Raw genomic sequence first — 25,764 nt, 5'->3', positions numbered from 1 at the left:
CCATTCGCTCGCCAAAGTGAATTAACCCTTTAACTGCCAGATCAAATTTGTAATTCTCCTTACTGTCGGTCATACAATTTTTATAATGTTAGCTCAGGGAATATTGGATTAGTATTGTATTGGATCAACTAATTATCAAAAAATTGATATTTTCCTTTATTCTCATCAGTCATCTGATTGATATTGTAATGATATTGTAGGGGGAAATTCTGTCTTGGTCACTCATGGGAGTTAAAGGGTTCGCCCTGTACCTCACGACAGCTCCATATTAAAATGTAAAATGTTTCGCCCTCCAGGAAGAATCGACACCACCGGATCAAATTTCCCATCCCAGTAAGGCAAGGGTTACATTTGCCATCCCCGGGGACTAACTATAGTCAAATTCCCTCGGGTTGCCCGGAAAGGGATTTTGAAGCTTTGAATTTCTCGGCGTCTGATTGAATGTTCGATTTGTCGCCAATTTGATCACAGTCATGGCGTACAGAAAAACTGCTTTGCGTAGGTTGGCTATCGCACAGATGGTGTTTGGGGCTTCGTTGTTCGTCTTTGGAGTAATAAGTTTTTCCATTGCTCAACACTGGCCTATTTATGTTCGTTTTGGCCTCCTTGGGGTTGGCGTCTGGGTAAGTTTCGTCTGGCTTGTTCGAATAATAGGGACCTAAGCAAACCAAGACGGCGACGGCAATGAGGACGTGGCAGAACTCTAAGTCTAATGGGCAGAACAATAGCCAGCACATGCCTTTTAAAACTATGCTTATTTCATAGCCGTCCTCTGCAAAATGACAACGTGGAATCGCAAAAATTTGCGTCGTCTGCAAGCGGAAACCGCGACGGCAAATTATTTTTATTTCCATTTGGAACTCAACGCTGCTTAAATGTGTTATGCTGAAGTTGAGTTGTGGCACTGCAAGAGACGTTTAACTCATGCGACCATTTTCAAACTGAAATTCATTTTTAATCGACGTCTTACATGGCTTTTTTAGGTATTTTGTTGCACGCTCTTTCGACTGGAGGGATATATTTGACTGTTTTGCGATAGGTTTAATATGAACTTACGGTTTACCCGTGCTTGGTCATTTAAGAAGGCACTACTTCCCATAAAATCTAATATCACAGCCCTATAAATTATTATGCATACAGTTCTTGGATAAAGGGAAAAAAGCGAGGACCATAGATCGTATTTTGGACTGGGGATTTGTCTTCCGATTGAATGAGGAGGCGCGGAAGTCTTACCAATCTATTTTGAGAAGCAAATTTGTTTTTAGTGCGGAAATGACCAAATAGAAGGCGTTTGGACCAAATCAATTCAAGGATAGGCTCAGCCTTGGCGGTGTGTGGACTCTGATTGCGTTGTATTGTGGTTGTGTTATCTTCAATATTGCGTCGGAAGCGGAATTGACTGAACATTCCGTAAAAGTTAGGCTGTTCCTTTTTCCCTTCGCCACAGGTGAATGTAATTTGATTTATTTTGAATGTGTTGAAGTGTTTTCCGTACACATTTGTCGCATATTTAGTCGCTCTTAAAGGACAATTGGAATCACTATGTCTACGTATGTAATTTGAGACCAATTTTCGAGAAGGTCAAATTTCAAGTTAATTATCCAAAGATTTGGATGGTCGCTTTGATCAAAATCTCTGACCAAACGCTCTCCAACAGTACTCGTGTTTTATGTGTTTTAAGTGCTAGCGTTTGAGACCGGTTATGGCAGCGAAAAGGCCTAATGTTGTCCATAGCTATATGGTGTATATAGTGTATAAAGTGTATATAGTATAGTGTATATAGTGTATTAGCTAGTGTATTAGCGTTACGTTGTTGTAAGGACATTTCCTATCCGCTATACTCAGTCGTGTTGTAGTAAAAGCAAATTAACTAACCACGATTATTGTGTGGTAAATCGACTATTTTGATCACTGAATGAAGAACTGTTGAGTTAAATCAGAGCAACAGAAGGAGTCACTTGACCAATGATTAAGGCTTAATGATTTCCGGCTCAGCCGGAAAGCGAAAAAGGCCAGTTGACCGTTAAAAAGTGTTGACGGGCCTTTGCGACTCCTGTCATTTGCTAGCACTTTTAAATCTTTAAGCCAGGTTCCTTTCGTAACTTGACACTGAGTCACACAAAGCGTGACGCGTTCATGAATTAATCGTTGGCTTTTTCTCGAAACGTGAGCTTGGGCCGCCTGTGATTCTTTAAGCGTAATTTAAAACTCTCTACGTTTTCATTAAACATGGAGCGTGAAAAATTTGTCCTTAGGAGACGTAATACTTCTTCTTTTTACGAATCCTGTATCGATGCCATTAGATGAAGTTTGTGTATTAGAAGGGAGTTTAGAAGGTCTCTGTCTCTTTGTGGTTCATTTACGTGTCAAGAGTCAATTCCCTGTTAAATTAAACTTGCGTCTAGGAATCTAATTCCTGAATTTGATATTATTCACACAGCCATCGGCTGTGACTGTAACTGCATGCTGCCATGTGTAGATTCTTTACTTAGGCAAGACTGCAGTTTATATTTTTCCGAATCTCGTCAGTAATGTGCCTCCCAAGAACAAATTAATCACAGAGGAATGACAAGAGTTGCGCAGGCCCGTCAACACTTTTTAACTTTCGAAGGAATTGTAACAGATAGTGAATCTCCAATACAATTCAAGTAAAATCACGCTATTCTCGTTACCACCAAAGATGTTCACTCCACGGCAACAGGATGCAAATAAGTTACTTTTTCTTTTACGACCATAATGCAACACAACGAGAACGTGCACATCGCCTGGGTTGGGTGGATCCAATTTAAACGAGTCAATCTGATACCAAGTATACTACCAACAATTTTGTTTGATTTTGATATCAATACTGTGACAACGTTGAGTTAAATGGAAAGTCAAATGTTCAGACTAATCAAATATATAATTTTATTACATTGCTGGCAGCTTCTGACTGGGCATTATGTAGCGAATCCTGTGTTCTGATTGGCTACCCAAGCAGGCAAGACGGGCCCGTCTTGCTTGCTGGGATTGCCTACTTAGATCTAGAGCAAGAAAAACATTACGTGGAGCGTACTTACTAAGTTCATAATTTTTGGACAATTTTGGCAGACAAAAGCGGTAGAAGACTGTCGAAATAAAGAAATCATAACAAGTCTTGTCTGTTTACTGCGCTAAAAACACAGTTGGCTTTCTTTCCTAGCCCTAAAAATTAAAACAAGTCATTCTTGATTCTTAATAAAGCAAATCTTTTAAGATGGCTCGATATTAGCCAATATTTTGTTTGGACTTTGATGGAACTGAACCTGGACCTGGACGTCTCAGTTCATAATATGCAAAAAGGAACTTAGTCAATATCCAGCCATGTTGATCTTACTATCGGCCAATAAAACACATATCTTGCACTATGAATGCTGCTTGTTGTCGAACATTCTATGGTAGCATAAAAAATTACGAGACAGTGAAACAAATCAAACATTTTTTAATCGGTGTTTAAAAAAAACAATGCCCTGCGCAACAATAACAGCAACAAAACATCGGATAAATGTCATCTCCTTCCAAATTTTCAAATAGAACAACGTCGAAAAAATATCGTTAGCTAAGTAGACCACACTAGAGCATAGATAGCAGCAGGAAACGAAAAATCTCCTCATCGATCAAAACTTCCTCATGAAGAATCATTCGCCTCAAGATCACTGTCAGTAAAAATCCCATTGGGGTAGTCTGCCTCGTGATACGCTAATGGGGATGTGCCACTGGATGGGGTCACATTTTCAAGGAGTATTGCCTCGTGATAGGCTAATAGAGATGTGCCACTGGATGGGGGTCAATTTTTATGGGGTACTGCCTTTTGATGGGCTAATTGGGATGTGTTACTGGATGGGGGTCACGTTTTTATAGGGTACGACCTTGTGATAGACCAATGGAGATGTGCCACTGGATGGGGTCACATTTTTATGGGGTACTGCCTTGTGATGGACTAATGGAGATGTGCCACTTAATGGGGTCCCATTTTTATGAGGTACTGCCTTGTGATAGACTAATGGGGATGTGCCACTGGATGAGGTCACATTTTTATGAGGTACTGCCTTGTGATAGGCCAATAGAAATGTGCCACTAGGTAGGGTCACATTTTTATGGAGTACTGCCTCGTGACAGGCCAATGGGGATGTGTCACTGAATGGGATCACATTTTTATGACTAGATTGATTGCAATGGGGTTACATTTCCCAAATAGTTACTTGAATGGGGTCGATCCCACTTTTTTCGGATCTTGGAGGAAGAGAAATTTTGGTCGATCTTTGGCATCATCACATGGCTCTCTAAGGATTACCTAATTAAAAGGTTGATAAACATGATCCAAAGTGATAAATATGGGGTCGCGAAAATCCCGAATTATCTTTTCGAAAGCTCCACCACTTCAGTTGGTGGAGTTTTCTGAGCTTGTTTGAATAGATGTGAATCGTATATTTAAGGCCGGCAAAATATGAAAAATTTATCATTTAGCCTCAAAGAATATTTAATATTTTCTTATTTTATAGTAAGAAAGGAATTATTTGAAAGATCTTTCTGCTTCTTTGTATTGTAGGTTTTTAGCACAGGAATTTTGGGGTACCAAGGAGTAAGAGATTATTTCAACCCAAACAGGTGTTTGGTGAGTTACTGCGCTTTTTAAGGAATTTTTTGTTATTATTTCTTTATCTCTTTCTTCAATACACACTACCTTATTATACGAAAGCACCTCGATTATTGGATTATTAAGCCAAAAATTTAATTGAATGGCTTAAAAGAACATGAATATATTAGACAAGAAGGAAGGTCCATCCTCGAGGATTCATTGTACATAAACTGTTAACCTCTGTTAAAAGTTATCCAACAACGACTTACATGGTCTAAAATTCTGATGTAAATCAGTTTGTTTCGAGCGGCTACAGTGTGTGCCCACCACTAGTTTCATCATTCTTTGAAACTGCATTAGTTTTAGAATTATGTCAGCCTTGTTTCGCCTTTTCAGCTATTTTATACACTTGCTCAAACATTCAACAGTTTTTAAAAATGCAACATGTGCTTATGTACTTGTGTGCTTGTTTGATGGAAAAAATGGTATGGATCTTGAATGTTATTTTAGTATTAATATTCTTATTATATGGGACTAGAGATTAGCAAGTCTGGATAATTATAATAGTTATACTGATAATAATAATAATAATAATTACTATTATTATTATTATTATTACAATTATAATAATAGCTGTTACAATTAAAAGATACCAATAATCGAGGCCCAGATTATCTAGGGCTGCCCTTAGTAAAGGGGAGAAGTGGGATGAACTCCCCTTCCCCTGCCCCCATTTACAGCATTTATCTTCGATGTTTCTAGGACATCTTCAAAGACTAACAGTAATTTGATAAATTTGTCAAACATGAAGGAAGAAAGAAAGAAAGGAAAAAAAAAGGAACTACAGAAACGACTAAACTACCAAACTAATAATACACGTCTCCTTCAGGTTTGCAAAATTCACATGATAAATATCATGAATATTTCTGAATTAAACTTTCCAGACCATAATAACTCTCGTGCAAGCCTATTAAATAAACATAAATTAAAGGTAACTGGTAAGGAATAAGTTATCAGATAGAAATTAAACTAATTATTTGAGGGGGAGCGACTGGACAAATTTTTAGGCTAGGATTTTGAAAAAGAGTGTGTGGTTTTTCCTGTTTAACAAGTTGTGTTATTCTTTTTTAGGCTAAGACAATTTTGAGTAAAAAACGGCTGGCATTTTGGTTCTCTATAAGATTTTAATAATCAACCCAACCTCTATAACGAGTCCCTATCTGTAAGCCCTGGAGTTGAGCACCCCTCACCTCTCCCCTTGGGTTTTTTCAAGGAATTGACGGTTCTTACAAATTGAATTAAATGGGGGAACAAGTATGGTGCAGTGGTGAGAGTGCTCGCCCTCATACTGCTATGGGTGGGGTTTGATTCCTGGACCTGCCGTCACATGTGAGTGGAGTTTGTTATTGGTTCTCGTTGTTGTTCCGAGGGGATTTTCTCCCTGAGTATTCCGATTTTCCTCCCTCCACAACACCACAATACCACAACTTGGAAACAGTGGACAGGAAGAGCCACCTCGTGGAATGTCCGCTGCATAACCATAATTATTATTACCATTACCATCATTATTATTAATAAAAAAGATTGGTATGAGACTCACATTTAAAGAGAACACATTTAGTTCATGTACATTTACCAGGAGATGGTCAACTTTGAATTTTAATTGAATTGTGTAATGTGTTTTTATCAACAGATTGGATGTTTTATGGGTTTCTCCATTACATTTTGTGCCTTCTCAGGAGCAATGATCATCTACAATTGCATTACTCTTGCAAGCTACTCCGAAATGAAGAATTTATGTAACCGTTATGAGACTTATTCTAGAGGCGGCTACAATTATTACTCTACCGAGTACGATGATTGCTATTTGAGGCATGGCTTTGATAGAGATACAGCAGAAAAGGTGGCGGGTTTAGGCTCTTTTCTCCTTATTTTATCCTTGGTTGAGTTGTTCTTGGCCCTTGCGTCATCCATCTATTGTTGCATGGCAGTGTGTTGTAACTCAGCAGCAGTTGAGGACACAGTAAGTAATTACCAGTTGATAATGTTTAAAGCTATCTTGAAATCATTTGTTGCCAATATAATTTTTATACATATATTGCATCAAATATTTTTGCATACTTACAGGTCGTTTCACAAAAACTGAGAACTATTCAATATTATAACCCATCAATTTTTTTGCCCGCGCGCAATTTTTCTAAATACATCATGTGATCAAATATGCCCTGGCTAAAACTGGGGAGTATCCTGGGATATATAGCCCAACTGATATTCCTCAATTTACAAATCCCTATGATCAATACGATAAAAGCTTTCGCTTAAAATTGAATTCACGTTGAAAGTGCATTTTGCTACCGTTACAGTGAGGATGATATACGCTCGAAGATATACCCTTATGTTTGTCCTTGGACATTATCTGTTCCTTGAAGCTCATCGCGACTCTCTAAGAAGACTCTTCGCATCGAGGAATAGATATATAATGTCCCTGGACAAATATTCGTGCATATTTTAGTGCCTGATGGCAGCCATTGATAATTTATTGCAATTTTCAAATCTTGTGTCTAGTTTCCCAGTCTAGCTTTATAGAAAATTAGTTCTTAGAAAGTTGCTTGCATCATGGAACAAACATTATATTCACCAGAATAATATCTCTTTAGTGAACACAATCCCACGTATATAGTGGTAATAATGATCATGATGAACAATTTGTATAGGTAAAGACACGCGTAATTTTTTCATGTACATTATTTACACTAGGTTACTGACATTTATAATAATAAGTATATATTATGGACTATTGGAATTTTTAGTTTTGAATGTTAATAGAGTAAACTTCCCTTTAACAGACAAACTATCTTTTCCTGTTCACACTGGCTTTGTTGTAAACCTATACCTAGTAAATGGTTTTGTGCATTCCATTGACTTTATCTGGTGAAATGACAGCTAGCATTTTTGATGAATTTTAGACTTTAAACATTTAATCTATCTGATTTTTAACTATTTTGAATATTAATACATGGACCAACCAGCAAGTGGTGTATGTACAGCCTCAATACATGTACCCTGGGGTACAGCCGGGTGGGGTTTTAATGCAGACTGATGCTGGTGTGGTGCCACAGGGATACCCAGCAACAGGCCAGCAACCTTCGCATGTCCTCCAGCAGGTAACTAGATATAAATAATTATGTACTGATAAAAATTACATGAATCCAAGTTTGGACAAACAAAGTTCTAGGCAGAATACTTTAAACTTGGAATAGTCAAATGTTTTTTCCTGGTTTAGTTTGTTTTTCCCAAAACAAATTAGTGATTATTCCATTGGCATTTTTTTTTCAGATATTATGAATTTTATATTTGAAATTCTAAGAGTGACTTGCAGCTAATTTCTCCCTACAATATAACCCCTGAATCCCACATTAAGGTAAAAATAATAAGGAAAATGGTCAGCAACTAAAGAGGCTCTCGATTGTTAAACAAATTCTCCCTGTCAGGTACCTTAGGAAACATTATGTAAGGACAATATGGACTATATGTATACTCATGTTTTGGTGTAAAGGGATAAAATGCTGGTATGGTGAAACTAAAGCTACTGACAATTATACATTCAGTATGGTAAATTTTTGAGCTTGATGCATAAATAAAGAAAAAGTTGAGTTTGTTAGATATGAACCTATTTATGGCCCAGTTTACCTGAGTGTGCTCTCTGTAACTTAATGGCAGAGGACAAACTCCAAGGTCTAGTGTCTATTTCAATATGGGTAACCCAGAGTTTTTTGTACCATGGATTTGGAAAATTGCAGAAAGTCTTCCCCTATATGCTGTCAAGATCTCTGAAGTCAACAATGTTCTAGGTCTAAAATATTTTATTTTTTATTATTTATTTGACAGCCTGGCGTGGTTGCACAACCTGGAGCGGTTGCTGAACCTGGAGTGGTTGCAAAACCTGGCGTGTTTGCACAGCCTGGGGTGGTTACACAGCCAGGGATGGCTGCACAGCCTGGGGTGGTGACAAAGCCGGCGGTGGTTGGACAGCCAGGAGTGGTGGCACCGCCTTGGGTGGTTGCACAGCCTGGGGTTGTTGCAAAGCCTGGGGTGGTGACACAGCCGGCGGTAGTTGAACAGCCAGGGGTGGTGGCACAGCCCGGGGTTGTCGCACAGCTCGGGGTGGTCCCACAGTCTGGGGTGGTTGCACAGCCTGGGCTGATTGCACAACCTGGGGTGGTTGCACAGCCTGGGGTGGCATTTCAGCAACCCACTTACTGGCCTGTTCCCTCAGGATCCAACGCAGCTGGAGCAGTGACTTTGCCTTATTCTGATGTTCCCCCCCAAGTGCAGAATCAAGCTCTGCAAGTCCAGGTAATCATGCTGGAATACATGAGTGTCAGCCTTTAGCCCTAAGGACTAACCAGAATCTAGTTTCTCTTCACAGTTTCGCTACTTAATCAAACAGAAATGAGAAAAAATGAAATGATGGCCAACTAAAGAGGCTTTTTGTTGTTAATCAGATTCTGTGTGTCAGTACCATAAGAAATGAGTGGAGAACACTACGATTTTTTTTAAATGGGTGTTGTTGTGAAGTGGCCTGTTTGTTCACTTTAGAATTGCCTTGATCTTAGCAAACTCTCCAAACAGAATCTCTGAGAATCGATTGTCTTACTTAATATTTCCGTAGATTCCTGTAGCAGTAACAGACGAGGACATGCCAGCACCATATTCATTTGTGCAGTCAGGGAATGTACCACCACCAGCTTTCTCATCTGAGGATGCCAATCCAAATAGTTAATGTCTGATTTCAGTACATGAATCAGCAGTTACATCTGGAGTATAATTAGGGCATACTTTAGAAGTTTTGAGTTCGTGAGCTCTCGTAGTAGAATGGGAAAGGAATGGGAACCAGGGGAGAAGAGTGAAATTATTTGTGATATAATTGTGCTTAATCTAATTTAGGTCAAATTGCGTTGACCTTAGTTAGGTGAACCTCATGAATTCATGATCAACCTCCAAAATCAGAATTTGTAAAAACAGATGGTCTCGCTAAATATTTCCGTAGATACCTACGGCTCAAAAGGATGAAGACATGCCACCACCCTATTCTCATTAGCACAGACAGCCAATGTACCACCACCAGCTTTCTCTTCTGCAGTTGCCAATCGAAATAATAAGTGCCTGATGTCATTTCATGAACGAGCGGCCACATGTACATCTGGAGACCTTTGTAGTTCAATTGAATATTACCTTAGAAAGTTTGTGTTTGGGAGTTCTTTTATTACAGGCGAACCTGTTTTAAGGGGGCCCTCTGGTTGAAATTTGGTAAAATTGAAAAATTTTTCGCCCAAATTTTTTTTGGAAAAATATTTACTTGACTCTATCTAGATTTTGAATATGTTGCTTGTTTTTACATAAATTACTTTGCAGAGTCAAAAAGTGGCCTTCTTTGAACGTTGTTTTTCCGTTGCCATGGTAACCAATTCAAAACAAGAGCCTTTTTCCCGAATTATTTTTGAGGCGTTAACGCTGTTCCACGGTCCTGAGTTTGGAAACAGACCGTAGTTCATTCCAGATTCCTAGAAGTTACTTTTGAGGCCTGGTTACTGAGTTACAAGGAGCTCTAACGAATTTTGTCTAAGTCACTTTTGTTGATCTATGCGTAGCATTTCACAGTTTATTGATTCAGTTTATAAAGGGTTAAATTATGCCGAAGCTAGGGAAAAAGCAGTCTGTTTTAAAGCAGGGAATTTCAAGAAAGCGTAAAGGGTTCAAAGGAGTTCAAAAACAAGCGAAAAGAGCGGCAAGCGCAACGAGCGAACGAAGGGTAAATATCACGTTCGTCGGTGAAGATGACGTGGTAAGCAAAATGATTCCACCGCCTGCAATCCCGGTTTCTGCGCGAAAAATCGGCGCTTGTGCTATTGATACGTCTCTGTGGGATGAAAGTATTCCAGATGATCTGGAAATTGCTGAAGGATATCGCCTGGTATCAATGGAAAGTCTAAGGAAGTTTGTAAACAGAGTACATACACATGGACCATGTGCCTCAGGTGAGCCTGTTGAAATTTTTGCACAGTGTCACTTATTATGCCGGAAAATTTGAAACCAAGTCCATGATCCACTAATTTATCTGGATTTAAACTAGAAAATTAATAGATCGTTTCCTCTAATTTCTCATTTAGGTAAAGTTGAAGTGTTAGAGAGCACTGTAAACAGAATGGGAATAAGCAATTCAGTCTTTGTCAAGTGTGACTGTGGCATGACAGAGTTCCTTGCTACTGGTGATCACCCCTCCAATGATACCACTCCAAGGACAATTCAAGGTAAAGATCTGAACCGACGAATAGTGTATGGCACATTTGAGATGGGAGTTGGAAAAGAGGGAATTGCCAAGCTGTGTGAAATGCTTAATATGCCATTCAGTATTTCGCTCTCAACTTGGTATGAGCACGAAGAGGCACTACTCAAGGCCCACGAGGAGATATTAGAGGAGCAACTAGCCAAAAACAGGGCTGAGGCAAGAATGCAGGCTATACAAGAAGAATGCATCACTGATGCTAATGATCAAATGATAATTAGTATCCCTGTAAGTTTTGATGGCTCCTGGTCAAAACGAGGTTATACTGCCAATCACTGTGTTGGATTTGTTATTTCTGCTGCAACCGGCAAAGTGTTGGACCTTGAAGTTATCTCAAAAACCTGTAGTGTGTGCTCACAAAAGAAGTCAAGTCTGACTGAAGACCAGTTTGAACAGTGGCGCCAGACTCATCATTGTGAAGGCTCTTATAAAGGCTCCAGCTCAAGTATGGAGATGGAATGTGCCAAAAGGATATGGGGAAGAAGTGAGCAGGGCTTTATCAGGTACACATGGATGATTTCTGATGGGGACTCAAAAGCATATAATTCTATATGGAGCATTTAGGTTTACGGTTAGATCGCTCCATGGTTAGATCGCTCCAAGTCAGATCGCTCCATACCGAAGTCAGATCGCTCCACTCGAAAGTTAGTTCGCTCCATCAAATAAGTTACTTCGCTCCATACATAAGTTACTTCGCTCCATGAAGAAAACTAACGTGGAAGGTTGATAAAAGACAGAAGGATAAGGGAAATTTCATCATTTATTACACACTGAAACACTTATTTCATCATTGGTAATTCGCTTTGGTGGGTTCAAGTGAACGAATCGTCGATCACTTTATATTTCAGCAACTTGATCGCAAGCAACATCATCAACTATAAACTACAAAGATCAGAAGTAAGTTAGGTTATTAGTTTTCTACGTTCATTACACACTGAAACACTTGTTCCAACATCGGTAGTTCGACCGATCGCAAGACGCAATACACATCATCAGAAGTAGATCAGAAGTAAGTTAGTGTATTAGGTTTCTACATGGAGCGAAGTAACTTATGTATGGAGCGAAATAACTTATTTGATGGAGCGAACTAACTTTCGAGTGGAGCGATCTGACTTCGGTATGGAGCGATCTGACTTGGAGCGATCTAACCATGGAGCGATCTAACCGGATACCGGAGCATTTATGGTGCCTGTGACACTTGTCACCATTATGAAAATCTACAAAACAATGATCAAGAGTACATTACCTGGAAAGCTTCAGAAGATTTTAAGAAGTGGGAAGAGGATCACCTGGCTGGAACTGCAGGCTGTGACCGGGTCATGAAATTAGACTGCATTGGACACGTTCAAAAGCGACTTGGAAAAGCACTGTATGAATTTCAAAAATCCTCAGTGAAATTGAGTGATGGAAAACCAATGCATGGAAGAAATGGAAGACTGACAAAGGCTGCTATAGAAAAACTGAAAAAGAATTATGGCAAGGCAATTCGTGACAATGTAAAAAGAGAAATTACAACCACTGAAGAGAGGGACCAAGCTGTGCAGACTATGAAAACTGAGATTCTGGCTGGATTGTTCCACTGCTTGAAGCTACCCAATAAAGAAAGGCACCAGTTTTGTCCACCAAATTCATGGTGTAAATACAAGAAAGGGCTCCCTTGCCCTAACAAGCCACACCATCTTGACAAGGTGTTTGAGGAACATCTTTGCAAGATTTATGACAGGCTCACAGATTCTGCCCTTCTTGCAAGGTGCTTGCCTGGCTATACCCAGAATGCTAATGAGTCCATCAACTCCCTGGTATGGAACAAATGTCCCAAACACAAGTGGCATGGCAGAAGGAGAGTGCAGCTGGCTGCTTTGTCAGCTGCCTTACATTTCAGTGGTGGTGCCTCCGCGAAACATGCTATCATGGAGAAGGTTGGGCTCACTGTGAGTGATACTGCCAAAATGGAAGCTAGGAGAAGGGATTCAGAGAGAATTAAACAAGCAGAGAAGAGAGTGCAAGATCAGTACAAGAAATACAGAGTTGCCAGGAGACAGGCTAAACAGCATAATGAAGATCTAAGGATTCGTGGCGAGGGTGTAACTTATGCAGCTGGAGCTTTTGGAGAAATAGAACCTTGTAATGGACCCAAAAAGAGGAAAACTACTCAGAAGACCAAAAAATAACTTTAGGGATATTTCTTTTAAAGCAGTTCTACCAACACACTGTGTTTTTATTGTAAAAGCTAACTTGAACCCATGTTTCCATAACATTTCCTTTTAAATCACATTTCCTGCAAATATGGGTTTTTCATGATTATTTGGGTGCCCCCTTAAATTTCTCAGGATGTATTTGTGCTAACAGCTCCGAATTTGCCACAAATATTTGAGACATAACATACTACAAACCTATTGAGCAAAATTCAGTTTGACTGAAAAGTGTTGAAGTTTTGAGGAGTTAATCTTTTCAGGCGAACCTGTTTTAAGCAGCTCCGTATCAAGCAGTCACCCTTAATTAAGCAGGCAGTTTTCAAAGTCCCAGGATTTCCAGAAACAGTTTGAGATTAGATAGCTCAATCCAAGATTGAGATTCAGTCAGAGTTTACTTAGAGTCAAGTTAACCTCGCTTATTGTTCTCGAAAGTATTTATTATAGCTTAGATGTTGTATTTACCTATTTTACACATTTTTCAAACAGGCTCTGATTTTACTTTTTCAAAAAGAACATTTACACAATTATCAAAGCGAGTATAATTAAAAAATAGAGAGGCCTTGTTTGTGCTCTGCGCAGGATGCGACCAGAGAACGAAAGAAGTGTTGTGAGAAACACGAGACTTAGTCGAGTGTTTTAATACTCTTATAGAGCACGCTTATTCAACCAATGACAGCGCGCGTTATATCTGAACTTTATTATGATAATATTTAGTGCCAGCAAGTTTTCATTCAAAACTTTTCATTTCGTTATTAAAGGCCCCAGGTATAATTTGTTTTTGTTTTCAAAGTGCTTTTAAATGAAATAAATTAGTGACGGCGAGTTGATAGTAGTTGCCGGCAAGGTGAATGCTGTTATATGCAAGTTGGTTTTTATCGAGTCAATATGTCGGCAAAGTGATCGGTAACTGTTTTTAAGTATTTTGACCATGGTAATACTTAAGTTATAGGTTTAAATAGACTTTTCTAATTTTGTGAATTATTTTAAATTTGTTCAGTTTTGTAGGGTTGGCCCCATAGTAATAACTTAGTAGCCGTAACATGTAGATGTAAAATTACATATTAAAACAATAAATATTAAACATGCTGTTTCTTTTTTTTTGTTTGCTCGCCAAAGTGAATTAACCCTTTAACTCCCGGATCAAATTTGTAATTCTCCTTACTGTCGACCATACAATTCATATAGTGTTAGTTCAGAGAATTTAGTATTGGATCAACTAATTATCAATAAATTGATGTTTAACTTTATACTCATTGCTCATCTGACTGATATTGTGATGGTATTGTAAAGAGAAATTCTGTCTTGATCACTCGTGGCAGTTAAAAGGTTAAACCACGTTAAAATGTAAAACGTTTATCCCGCTGGGAAGAATCAACACCGCCGGATCAAATTCCCCATCCCACTCAGGCAAGGGTTACATTTGCCATCCCTGGGCACTGACTACAGTCAAATGCCCTCAGGTTGCCCGAAAAGGGATTTTGAAGCTTTGAATTTCTCGGCGTATGATTGAATGTTTGATTTGTCGCCAATTTGGTTACAGTCATGGTGTATAGAGGAACTATTTTGCGAAGGTTGGCCATCACACAGATGGTGTTTGGGGCTGTGATGTTCGTATTTGGAATAACAAGTATTTTCGTTGCTGAACACTGGACTTCGTACATTGCTTTTGGCGTCTGGGTTGGTGTTTGGGTAAGTTTCGACCAGCTTGGTCGAATAATAGAGACCTTAAGCAAACCGAGACGGTAACGACAATGAGGACGTGGCAGAACAAAAGATCTAATGGGCAGAACAATAGCCAGCATATGCCTTTTAAAACTATGCTCATTTCATAGCCGTGCTCCGCAAAATGACAACGTGGAATCACAAAAATTTGCGTCGTCTGCAAGCGGAAACCGCGACGGCAAATTAATTTATTTCCATTTGGAACTCAAAGCTGCTTAAATACGTTATGCTGAAGTGCATTTTTTAATCGACGTCCTTCCTTGGCGTTTCTGTCCTGACGCGCGACGTGGCTTTCATGATAGGGTATGTATATTTTTTTTTTGGCAAAAGATCAAGATAATAGGTATTTTGTTGCACGCTCTTTCGACTGGAGTTATATATTTGACCGTTTTGTAGCAGGTTCAATATGAACTTACGGTTTCACAAGCGCTTGATGATTTAAGATGGCACTACTTTCCATAAAATCTAATATCACAGCCCCATAAATTAATATGCAAACAGTTCTAGGATAAAAAAAATAATGGCGGGAAGTATAGATTGTATTTTGAACTGGGGATTTGTTTTCCAATTGAATGAGGCGGTGCAGAAGTCTTACCAATCTATTATTAATGAGAAGCAAATTGGTTTTAGTGCAGAAATGACCAAATAGAAGGCGTTTAAAATAAATCAATGAAAGGATAGGTGTGTGCACTCTGATTACGTTGCATTGTGGTTGCGTTATTTTCAATATTGCCGTGCAAGCGGAATTGACTGAACATTCCGTAAAAGTTAGGCTGTTCCTTTTCCCTTCGCCATAGGTGAATGAAATTTGACTTATTTTGAATGTGTTGAAGTATTTTCCAATCGCATTTGTCGCATATTTAGTCGCTCCATTTAGTCGGACAAACGGAATCACTATGTTTAAGTATGGAGGGGGGCAATGGGATTTTCGGTTTTGTGGTTTTGGCTATTTTTTAGATCGGTTTTCCATTTTTGTGCCAAAAGACTTGGGCTTTTCGGTTTTGGTGTTCATTACGGTTTGCAGATTTTCCGTTTTTTAGCATTTGGTTTTCGGTTTTCGGTTTTCGCGAAAAATACTAACGGGTTTTAGGATTTGATATCAGATGCGGTTTTCGGTTTTTCCAATTAGACCTATTTGAGTTCCGGTTTCTCTTCGATCTGAGCGGCAATTACGCTACAATTACAATTGAAATATCGCAGGGATCCCTAGGTAGCCTACACGTTGCTGTGCTCTTCCCCTCCCCTAAGGTGGGGGGGAGGGGAGGGTGCGGCTACAGGTAGGGTACGGCTAAGCACGGATCATCGCCAGAGTTTCTTTATCAACGCCACCTCGAAGTTGAAGACAAAGTTACAGGCCACACGTGACTGATTGATTAAACATTCCAATAGAATCTCCAAACTTTCAGGTCTTAGTTCGCAAATAGAAATGTTAGATTAAGGATATTCGATGAAACTTTCCAGAGCTCTAGCTTTTTGCGACTGCAAAATTGTAATTCCATCGAGGACTTTTGTGCGAATTTCCTGAATTTAATTAGGCTCTATTACCAGCTGCTGAGTCCGCAGAGACCACGCTCGAGGTCCTCGAGAGTGCAGCTACTAATTTAAGCAGATACTAGAAGATACGAGTGCCAGGTTCATGGTATTCATGAATCCTGTCATGAAATTAGTATAGTTTACTCTGTATGTTCCATTTGTCACCAATGTATCGGATCGATTAGGGTTTTAATAACTGGGATGTGAAAATGTATCGATTTTGACAGTTTTGCATGCGGTTTTCGGTTTTGATCAAATTTTTTTTTCGGTTTTTCGGTTTTGGATGATTTTATCTACGGTTTTGCGGTTTCTAATGGGCCTTAATGCCCCCTCAGTATGTAATTTCAGACCAATTTTCGAGAAGGTCAAATTTGATGTACGTCGTTGTCTGATCAAGTCTTTATTTATCCAAAGATTTGGATGGTCGCTTTGATCAAAGCTCTGATCAAACGCTCTCCCACGGTACTCTTGTTTTATGTATTTTAAGTGCCTGTGTTTGAGATCGGTTACAGCAGCGAAAAGGCCTATTACTGTGTATAGCTAGAGTGTCTTACGTGACATAGCATAATGTTATTGTAACGAAATTTCGTATCCACTATACTCAGTCGTGTTGTAAATCTACTTTCTGTAGTAAAAGAAAATTAACTAACCGCGATTATTTTATGGTAAATCTACTATTTTGATTGTTGAATGAAGAACTGTTGAGTTAAATCAGAGCAATAAAAGGAGTCACTTAACCAATGATTAGGGCTCAATGATTTCCGGCTCAGCCGGAAAGCAAAAAAAGGCTGTTGACCGTTAAAAAGTGTTGACGGGCCTTTGCGACTCCTGTCATTTGCTAGCCCTTTTAAATCTTCTGCCTTCAAAGTTAAGCTCTCACTAGGATATCTAGTAACTCCCGAGATATGTGTCTCAAACTGTCATCTGGGTATCCTCTATTCTTTAAGCATAATTTAAAATTCTATACGTTTTCATTAAACAAGAGCGTGAAACATTTGTCCTTAGCAGGCGTATCACTGCTTCCTTTTACGAATCCTGTATGGATGCCATGTAGATGAAGTTTGTGTATTAGAATGTCTCTGTCTCTTTGTAGTGCATTAATGTGTCACGAGTCAATTCCCTGTTAAGTACCTGCGTCTAGGAATCTAATTTCTGAATTTGATGTTATTCACATAGCCATCGGCTGTGACTGTAACTGCATTCTGCCATTTCTGTAGATTCTTTACTTAGGCAAGACTGCAATTTAGATTTTTTCCGAATCTCGTCAGTAATGTGCCTCCCAAAAACAAATTAATCACAGAGGAATGACAAGAGTTTTGCAGGCCTGTTAACACTTTTTAACTTTCGAAGGAATTGTAACAGACAGTGAATCCCCTTTACAATTCAGGTATAATCACGCTATTTTAGTTATCATCAAAGATGTTCACTCCACGGCAACAGGTTGCAAATGAGTTACTTTTTCTTGTACGACCATAATGCAACACAATGAGAAAGAGTACATCGCCTGGGATGGGTGGATCCGGTTTAAACGAATCAATCTGATACCAAGTACAGTACCAACACTTTAGTTTGATTTTGATATCAATACTGTGACCCCACCGAGTTAAATGGAAAGTTACGTGATAAGATTAATCTAATATAGAATTTTATTACATTGTTGGCAGCTTCTGACTGGGCACTATGTAGCGAATCCTGTGTTCTGCTTGGCTACCCAAGCAGGCAAAACGGGCTCATTTGCTTGCTGGGATTGCCTACTTAGATCTAGAGCAAGAAAATGATTGCGTGGAGCGTACTTACAAAGTTCATAATTTTTGGACAATTTTGGCAGACAAAAGCGGTAGACGACTGTCAAAGTAAAGAAATCATAACAAGTCTTGTCGGTTTACTGTACTACAAACACAGTTGGCTTTCTTTCCTGGCCCTCAAAATTAAAACATGTTATTCTTGATTCCTTGTAAAGCAAATCTTTTTGCTCTATATAAATCCTTTATTGACTATGCAAGCTTGCTCTGTTAAGATGGCTTGATATTAACCGATATTTTGTTTGGACTTTGATGGACCTGGACTTCGTCTCAGTTCATAATATGCAAAAAAGGAACTTAGCCAATATTCAGCCATGTTGACCTCACTATATGGCCAGTAACATATATATCTTGCACTATTAATGTGACTCGTTGGCCAATATTCTATAGTTACTGTAGCATCAAAAATTGCAAGACAGTCAAACAAATCAAACATTTTTCAAAAAATGTTTTTAAAAAAGCCGAAACATCGAATATAAATGCCCTGCGCAATAACACAACAGAGAATACACCCAATATATGATATATAGGTCACTGTCAGTAAAAATCCCATTGGGGTAGTCAGCATTGTAATAGGCTAATGGGGATGTGCCACTGGATGGGGTCACATTTTTATGGGGTACTGCCTCGTGACAAGTATGGGGTCGCGAAAAATTATATTTTCGAAACCTCCACCCCTTCAGTTGGTGGAGTTTTCTGAGCTTGTTTGAATAGATGTGAATCGTATATTTAAGGCCAGCAAAATGTGAAAAATTCTATCATTGAGACTGAAAAGAATACTTAATATGTTATTATTTCATAGTAAGAAAGGAATTATTTGAGAGATCTTTCTGCTGGTTTGTATTGTAGGTTTTCATCACAGGAATTTTGGGATACATCGGAGCAAGAGATGATTCAAGGCCAAACAAGTGTTTGGTGAGTAACTGGACTATTTAAGGAATTTTTTAATTGTTATTTCTGTATCTTTTTCTTCAATACACACCAGCTTATCACATAAAAGCACCCCGATTATTTGATTATTGAACCAAAAGTTTAATTGAATGGCTTAAAAGAACATCAATACATTAGGCAAGAGGGAAGGTACATCCTCGAACTGTTACCCTCTGCTAAAAGTTATCCAACATTGATTTACATGGTCTAAAATGTTGATGTAGATCAGTTTGTTTCAAGTAGCTACAGTGTGCCCACAACTTGTTCCATCATTCTTTGAAACTGCATTAGTTTTAGAATTATGTCAACCTCGTTTTGCCTTTTCAGCCATGTTATACACTTACTCAAACATTCAACAGTTTTTAAAACTGCATCATGTGCTAATGTACTTGTGTGCTTTGTCTGATGGAAAAAATGGTATGGATCTTGAAAGTTATTTTAATATTAATATTCTTGTTAAATGAGACCAGAGATTAGCAAATCTGGATAATAATGATAGTAATACTACAACTTATAATGATAATTATGATAATTATAATAATAGCTGTTGCAGTTAAAAGATACCAATAATCGAGGCCCAGATTATCTATGGCTACCCTTAGTATGGTGGAGAAGTGGGATGAACTCCCCTTCCCCTGCCCCCATTTACAGCATTTATCTTCGATGTTTCTAAGACATCTTCAAAGACTAACAGTAATTTGATGAATTTGTCGAACATGAAGGTAGAAAGAAAGAAAGGAAAAAAAAGCAACAACAGAAACGACTAAATTAGCAAACTAATAATATACGTTTTCTATAGGTTTGCAAAATTCACAAGATAAATATCCAGAATATTTCTGAATTAAACTTCCCAGCCCATAATAACTCTCGTGCAAGCCTATTAAATAAACATAAAATTAAGGTAACTGTTTAAGGAATAAGTTATCAGATTGAAATTAATTTGAGGGGGGAACGACTGGACAAATTTTTAGACTAAGATTTTGAAAAAGAGTACGTGGTTTTCCTGTTTAACAAGATATGTTATTCTTTTTTAAGCTAACAGGCAATTTTGAGTAAAAAAAGGCAGGCATTTTGGCTCTCTATAAGATTTTAATAATTAACCCAACCTCTATAACAAGTCCCTATCTGAAGGACCTGGAGTTGAGCACCCCTCACCTCTCCCCTTAGGTTTTTTCAAGGAATTGACAGTTCTTACAGATTGAATTAAATGGGGGAACAAGTATGGTGCAGTGGTGAGAGTGCTCGCCCTCATACTGCTATGGGTGGGGTTTGATTCCTGGACCTGCCGTCACATGTGGGTGGAGTTTGTTAATGGTTCTCGTTGTTGTTCCGAGGGTTTTTTTTCCCTGAGTCTTCCGATTTCCCGCCCTCCACAAAACCACAACCTGGAGATAGTGGACAGGAAGAGCCACCTCGTGGAATGTCCGCTTCATAATTATTATTATTTTTATTATAATTATTGTTAATAAAAAAAGATTGGTGTGAGATTCAACACATTTCGTTCATGTACATTTATTAGGAGATGGTCGACTTTGAATTCTAATTGAATTGTGTGATGTGTTTTTATCAACAGATTGGATGTTTTATGGGTTTCTCCATTACAGGTTGTGTCTTCTCAGGAGCAATGTTCGTCTGTTACTGCATTACTCTTGCAAGTTACTCCGAAATGAAGAATTTATGTAGCCGTTATTATAGAGGCGACTACAAGTATTACTCTTATTATGATTGCTATCGGTGGTATAACTTTCGTAGATCTACAGCAGAAAATGTGGCAGGTTTAGGTTCTTGTCTCCTCATTTTCTCCTTGGTTGAGTTGTTCTTGGCCCTTGCGTCATCCATCTATTGTTGCAGGGCAGTGTGTTGTAAATCACCAGCACCTGGGAACACAGTAAGTAATTACCACCAACAGTTCAGTTGCTAACGTTAAAAGTTTTCTTAATATTATTTGTTGTTAATACTTTTTTTTATTTATATTGCATCAAATATTTTTGCATACTTACGGTTGGTTTTTTGTGGGGCTAAAACTGAGAACTATTCAATTATAATCCATCAATTTTTTTTTGCCTACACGCAATTGTTATAAATACATCATGTGATCAAATATGCCCTGGCTAAAACTGGGGAATATCCTAGAATATATAACCCAACTGATACTCCTCAATTTACAAATCCTTATGGTCAATACGATAAAAGCCATCGTCTAGAATTCAATTCACGTTGAAAGTGCATTTTTGTTACAGTGAGGATGATATATGCTCGAAGATATACCCTTATATTTGTCCTTGGGCATTATCTCTTCCTTGAAGCTCATGGCGACCCTCTCAGAGGACTCTTGGTATCGAGGAACAGATATATAATGTCCCTGGACAAATATTCGTGCATATGTTAGTGTCCGATGCCAGCTATTGTTAATTTATTGCAATTTATAAATCTTGTGTCCAGTTGCCCAGTCTAGCGTTATAGAAAATTAGTTCTTAGAAAATTGTTTGCATCATGGAACAAACATTATGTTCACTGGACAAATATCTCTTTAGTGAACACAATGCCACGTATATAGTGGTAATAATGATCATGATGAACAATTTGTATAGGTAATAACATGATTTTCAATGCAATTTGGTGTTAATAAGCACACGTAGAATTTTCATAAACAACTAAGTTGGACAAGCCTGTAGGGCAATTGGTGCAAGTTGTATTCTTTGAAAAATTGCAAGAAAAATAATGTTATTACTTGTTCATAATGTACATGAGAGAAACATCAAAGAGACTGGAGACAGACATATATTTACTGGCAGCACAAATGCCCTAATTGTTATTTGCACTTGTGTTACAACTTTGCACTTGTGTTACACCAGAATGCACCTGTTTTCGGCCAATCAGATACTCGTAATGTAAATTATTAATACTGGGTTATTGAAAATTAATAATAATTAGTATATATTACGGACTATTGGAATTTTTAGTTATGAATGTTAATACAGTCAACTCCCCTTTAACAGACACTATTTTTTCCTGTCCACAGTGGACAGGCTTTGGTTGGTTTTGTGCATTCCATTGACTTTATCTGGTGAAATGACAGCTAGCATTTTTAATAAATTTTAGACTGTAAACATTTAATTTATCTGATTTTTAACTATTTTGACTATTAAGACATGGACCAACCAGCAAGTGGTGTATGTACAGCCCCAATACATGTACCCTGGGGTACAGCCGGGTGGGGTTTTTATGCAGACCGATGCTGGTGGGTACCCAGCAACAGGCCAGCAACCTTTGTATTTCCTCCAGCAGGTAACTAGATATAAATAATTATATACTGATACAAATTACACGAATCCAAGTTTGGAAAAAACAAGGTTCTAGGCAGAGTACTTTAAACTCGGAATAGTCAAATTTTTTTTCTTGTTTAGTTTTTTTTTTTTTTCAGAAAAAGAAATTAGTCATTATTCCATGCAGTGCAGTGTTTACTATCGAAATTCAGTTTGGTCTAAAATTATCCATAAATACATTGATTGTAAGACTGTATACTTTGGAAAGGTTTAAAAGAGGAATGAATGCTGTAATTTAGATGCATAACACATAGTTACTTATTCTTTCTCTTGGTCTGTCTTAGTATTGTTCTTACTATCGTGTTTTTTTGGGCATTTCAGATGTTAGGAATTTGATATTTGAAATTCTAAGAGTGACTTGCATCTAATTTCTCCCAACAATATAACCCCTGGATCAAACATTAAGGTAAAAAGAATAAAGGAAATGATCACCAACTAAAGAAGAAGCTCTCGATTGTTAAACAAATTCTCCCTGTCAGGTACCTTGGGAAACATTATGTAAGGACAATATGGACTATATGCATACTCATGTTATGGTGAAAAGGGATAAAATGCTTGCATGGTGAAACTAACGCTACTGACAATTATACATTCAGTATGGTGAATTTTTTAGCTTGATGCATAAATAAAGACAAATTTGAGTTTGTTAGATATGAAGCTATTACTGGCCCAATTCGCCTGAGTGAGCTCTTTGTAACTTAATGGCAGAGGACAAAGTCCAAAGGTCTAGTGTCTATTTCAACATGGGTGACTCAGAGTTTTTTGCCACATGTGTATGAAAACTTGTAGAAAGTCTTCCCCTAGATGCTATCAATGTTCTAGGTCTAAAATATTTCAACATTATTCATTTGACAGCCTGGAGTGGTTGCACAGCCTGGAGTGGTTGCACAACCTGATGCGGCTGCACAACCTGGAGTGGTTGCACAGCCTAGAGTGTTTGCACAGCCTGGGGTAGTTGCACAACCAGGAGTGGTTGCACAGCCTGGGGTGGTGGCACAGCCAAGGCTGGTGGTACAGCCGGGGGTGGTGGCTCAGCAGGGGATGGTAGGACAGCCAGGAGTGGTGGCACAGCCTGGGGCGGTTGCACAGCCAGGTGTTGTTGTACAGCCTGGGGTGGTTGCACAACCAGGGGGAGTAGTGGCACAGCCAGGGCTATTGGCACAACCAGGGGTGGTGGCACAGCCAGGGGTGGTGGCACAGCCAGTGGTGGTGGCACAGCCAGGGGTGGTTACACAGCCCGGAGTGGTTGCACAGCCTGGGGTGGTTACAACGCCTGGGGTGGTTGCACAGCCTGGGGTGGTCGCACAGTCTGGGGTGGTTGCACAGCCCAGGGTGGTGTCACAACCTGGGGGGATTGCACAACCTGGGGTGGTTGCACAGCCTGGGGTGGCATTTCAGCAACCCACTTACTGGCCTGTTCCCTCAGGATCCAACGCAGCTGGAGCAGTGACTTTACCCTATTCAGATGTTCCCCCCCAAGTGCAGTATCAAGCTCTGCAAGTCCAGGTAATTATGCTGGAATACGTTAATTTAACCCTTCAGCCCTAAGGACTAACCAGAATCTAGTTTCTCTTCACAGTTTGGCTCCTTGATCAAACAGAAATGAGAAAAAGTGAAATGATGGTCAACTAAAGTGGCTCTTTATTGTTAAACAGATTCTGTGTGTCAGTACCATAAGAAATTTGTGGAGAACACTACGATGTTTTTTTAAATAAGTGTTGTTGTGAAGGGGCCTGTTTGTTCACTTTAGCCTTGATCTTAGCAAACTCTCCAAACAGAATCTCTGAGAATCGATTGTCTTGCTTAATATTTCCGTAGATTCCTGTAGCAGTAACAGACGAGGACATGCCAGCACCATATTCATTTCAACAGTCAGGCAATGTACCACCACCAGCTTTCTCATCTGAGGATGCCAATCCAAATGGTTAATGTCTGATTTCAGTACATGAATCAGCAGTTACATCTAGAGTATTATTAGGGCATGCTTTAGAAGTTTTGAGTTCGTGAGCTCTTGCAGTAGAATGGGAAAGGAATGGGAACCAAGGGAGAGGAGAGGTTGGAGAGGACAATAGGATAAGAGAGGAGAGGGTGAAAAGTGCGAGCTGAATGAGGGTTGGAAGAGGGGGGGAGTGGAAATGTGAAAATGTGAACTATCCTCAATAGAGAAATCGGAGATACATGTAAGAGCCAAAGATGCTGAGGCCTGTGAGAAGCAAGACATTCTTTCCCTCACTCCTCCCGACCCTCCTCCACTCCTCCCCACCCTCTTCCACTCCTCCCCACCCTTCTCATTCCCAATCTATTTCCTGATTAAGATAAAGCTGTGCCTCCAAGATATGTATGTTTATATACTAAGCTGAATTACAGCTGCATTTTGATTAGCTCATTTTTATAAACTTTTGGATGTGACCGTTGACAACTTTTTTCTTCTTTATTACTAATAACAAATACGGGTAGAGAGATGACGTCACAAGTGGTAATAACATCAATGACACACTAGGCTGCGCCTCATTTGCCACTTTTTGGATCTTACCACATTATGACGTCATCTGCAATCTCTTACTGAACAGAGATATGACAGCTTGCAATCTCTTTATTAATTTGTAGGGGTATATTTCAGCTTTGATGTTCGTGAAGATAGAGGTAGTAATAATGTGCCAGATTTGCCTTTTATCAGGAAATGATGATTTAGATGTAGCACTGTATTGTTTAAACTGAAGTGTGAATGAGGCTTTTGATCCATCCTGCTTCTCAGGACTACCCTCACTTAGACGACTAGACTACACGATCAAACCTACATCTTCAAATGGCTTTTTAAAGTGGAGTACATGAACTATTTTGCTGAGGGTTACTTCACTAGATTGTTATTGACCTCGAGGAAGAGAATCTCAAGACTTGTAAAAAACAAATCGAGCTCCCGCTTTTTGGTCGACTGATGTTGTTAATCACTCAACGTATGATTACAGACCGAATCGAACCCCTCCTAGTCTTATTATCATTAGTAGGCACGCCTAAAGTTTGCGCACAAGAAGATGTTATAACGTTAGTCTAAATAACACATTCAAGATGCCTAAATTGATCCGTATCGTAATGAAAATATCATTACAGTTTAGAATTGTCGTTTTGCATTAGTGGACGCGAATATTTGTTGTAGCCCGATATGCACCTGAAATAAAACAAAGTTCTCTAATAAAAAAAAAAACGTTATAAAACAGGTTTAATTTGCTACGGCAACGAATGGTTTTATGACACACAGGCAAACCTATGGTGGTGTTCACAGGATTTGGAAACCCAAGCCCAGATAAAGTACAAA

At 38.9% G+C, this 25,764-nt stretch overlaps 3 protein-coding genes across 7 annotated transcripts; all 3 read left to right on the top strand.

The window, feature by feature from the left end:
• Positions 1 to 401: 401 nt before the first annotated feature.
• Positions 402 to 10,268, top strand: LOC131777874 (uncharacterized). Of its 2 annotated transcripts, none has more exons than XM_066166690.1 (6): positions 402 to 623; positions 4,568 to 4,633; positions 6,291 to 6,620; positions 7,627 to 7,761; positions 8,486 to 8,815; positions 9,270 to 10,268. In XM_066166690.1, the coding sequence occupies exons 1-6, from the start codon at positions 474 to 476 to the stop codon at positions 9,378 to 9,380; spliced, it is 1,122 nt and encodes a 373-aa protein (XP_066022787.1). In that variant the 5' UTR covers positions 402 to 473; the 3' UTR covers positions 9,381 to 10,268. The 2 variants fall into 2 exon arrangements, with proteins under 2 accessions (XP_066022787.1, XP_066022786.1); XM_066166689.1 differs by having other exon boundaries at positions 8,486 to 8,953.
• Positions 10,269 to 10,289: 21 nt separating this feature from the next.
• LOC131777873 (uncharacterized) lies at positions 10,290 to 14,385 on the top strand. The gene is made up of 3 exons (XM_066166691.1): positions 10,290 to 10,635; positions 10,768 to 11,501; positions 12,116 to 14,385. The coding sequence occupies exons 1-3, from the start codon at positions 10,290 to 10,292 to the stop codon at positions 13,112 to 13,114; spliced, it is 2,079 nt and encodes a 692-aa protein (XP_066022788.1). The 3' UTR covers positions 13,115 to 14,385.
• Positions 14,386 to 14,537: 152 nt separating this feature from the next.
• Positions 14,538 to 25,764, top strand: LOC131777856 (accumulation-associated protein-like). Of its 4 annotated transcripts, XM_066166687.1 has the most exons (7): positions 14,539 to 14,827; positions 19,045 to 19,110; positions 20,699 to 21,013; positions 22,276 to 22,413; positions 23,307 to 23,523; positions 23,725 to 23,957; positions 24,270 to 25,764. In XM_066166687.1, the coding sequence occupies exons 1-7, from the start codon at positions 14,681 to 14,683 to the stop codon at positions 24,378 to 24,380; spliced, it is 1,227 nt and encodes a 408-aa protein (XP_066022784.1). In that variant the 5' UTR covers positions 14,539 to 14,680; the 3' UTR covers positions 24,381 to 25,764. The 4 variants fall into 4 exon arrangements, with proteins under 4 accessions (XP_058950194.2, XP_066022784.1, XP_066022785.1 ...); XM_059094211.2 differs by having other exon boundaries at positions 14,538 to 14,827; positions 23,307 to 23,957; XM_066166688.1 differs by having other exon boundaries at positions 14,684 to 15,163; positions 23,307 to 23,957; positions 24,270 to 25,763.

Source organism: Pocillopora verrucosa, chromosome 5 (genome assembly GCF_036669915.1).
Source record: "Pocillopora verrucosa isolate sample1 chromosome 5, ASM3666991v2, whole genome shotgun sequence".
NCBI lineage: Eukaryota > Metazoa > Cnidaria > Anthozoa > Scleractinia > Pocilloporidae > Pocillopora > Pocillopora verrucosa.
The sequence above is the reverse complement of the archived record's forward strand: the minus strand, read 5'-3'. Positions and strand labels throughout refer to the sequence as shown.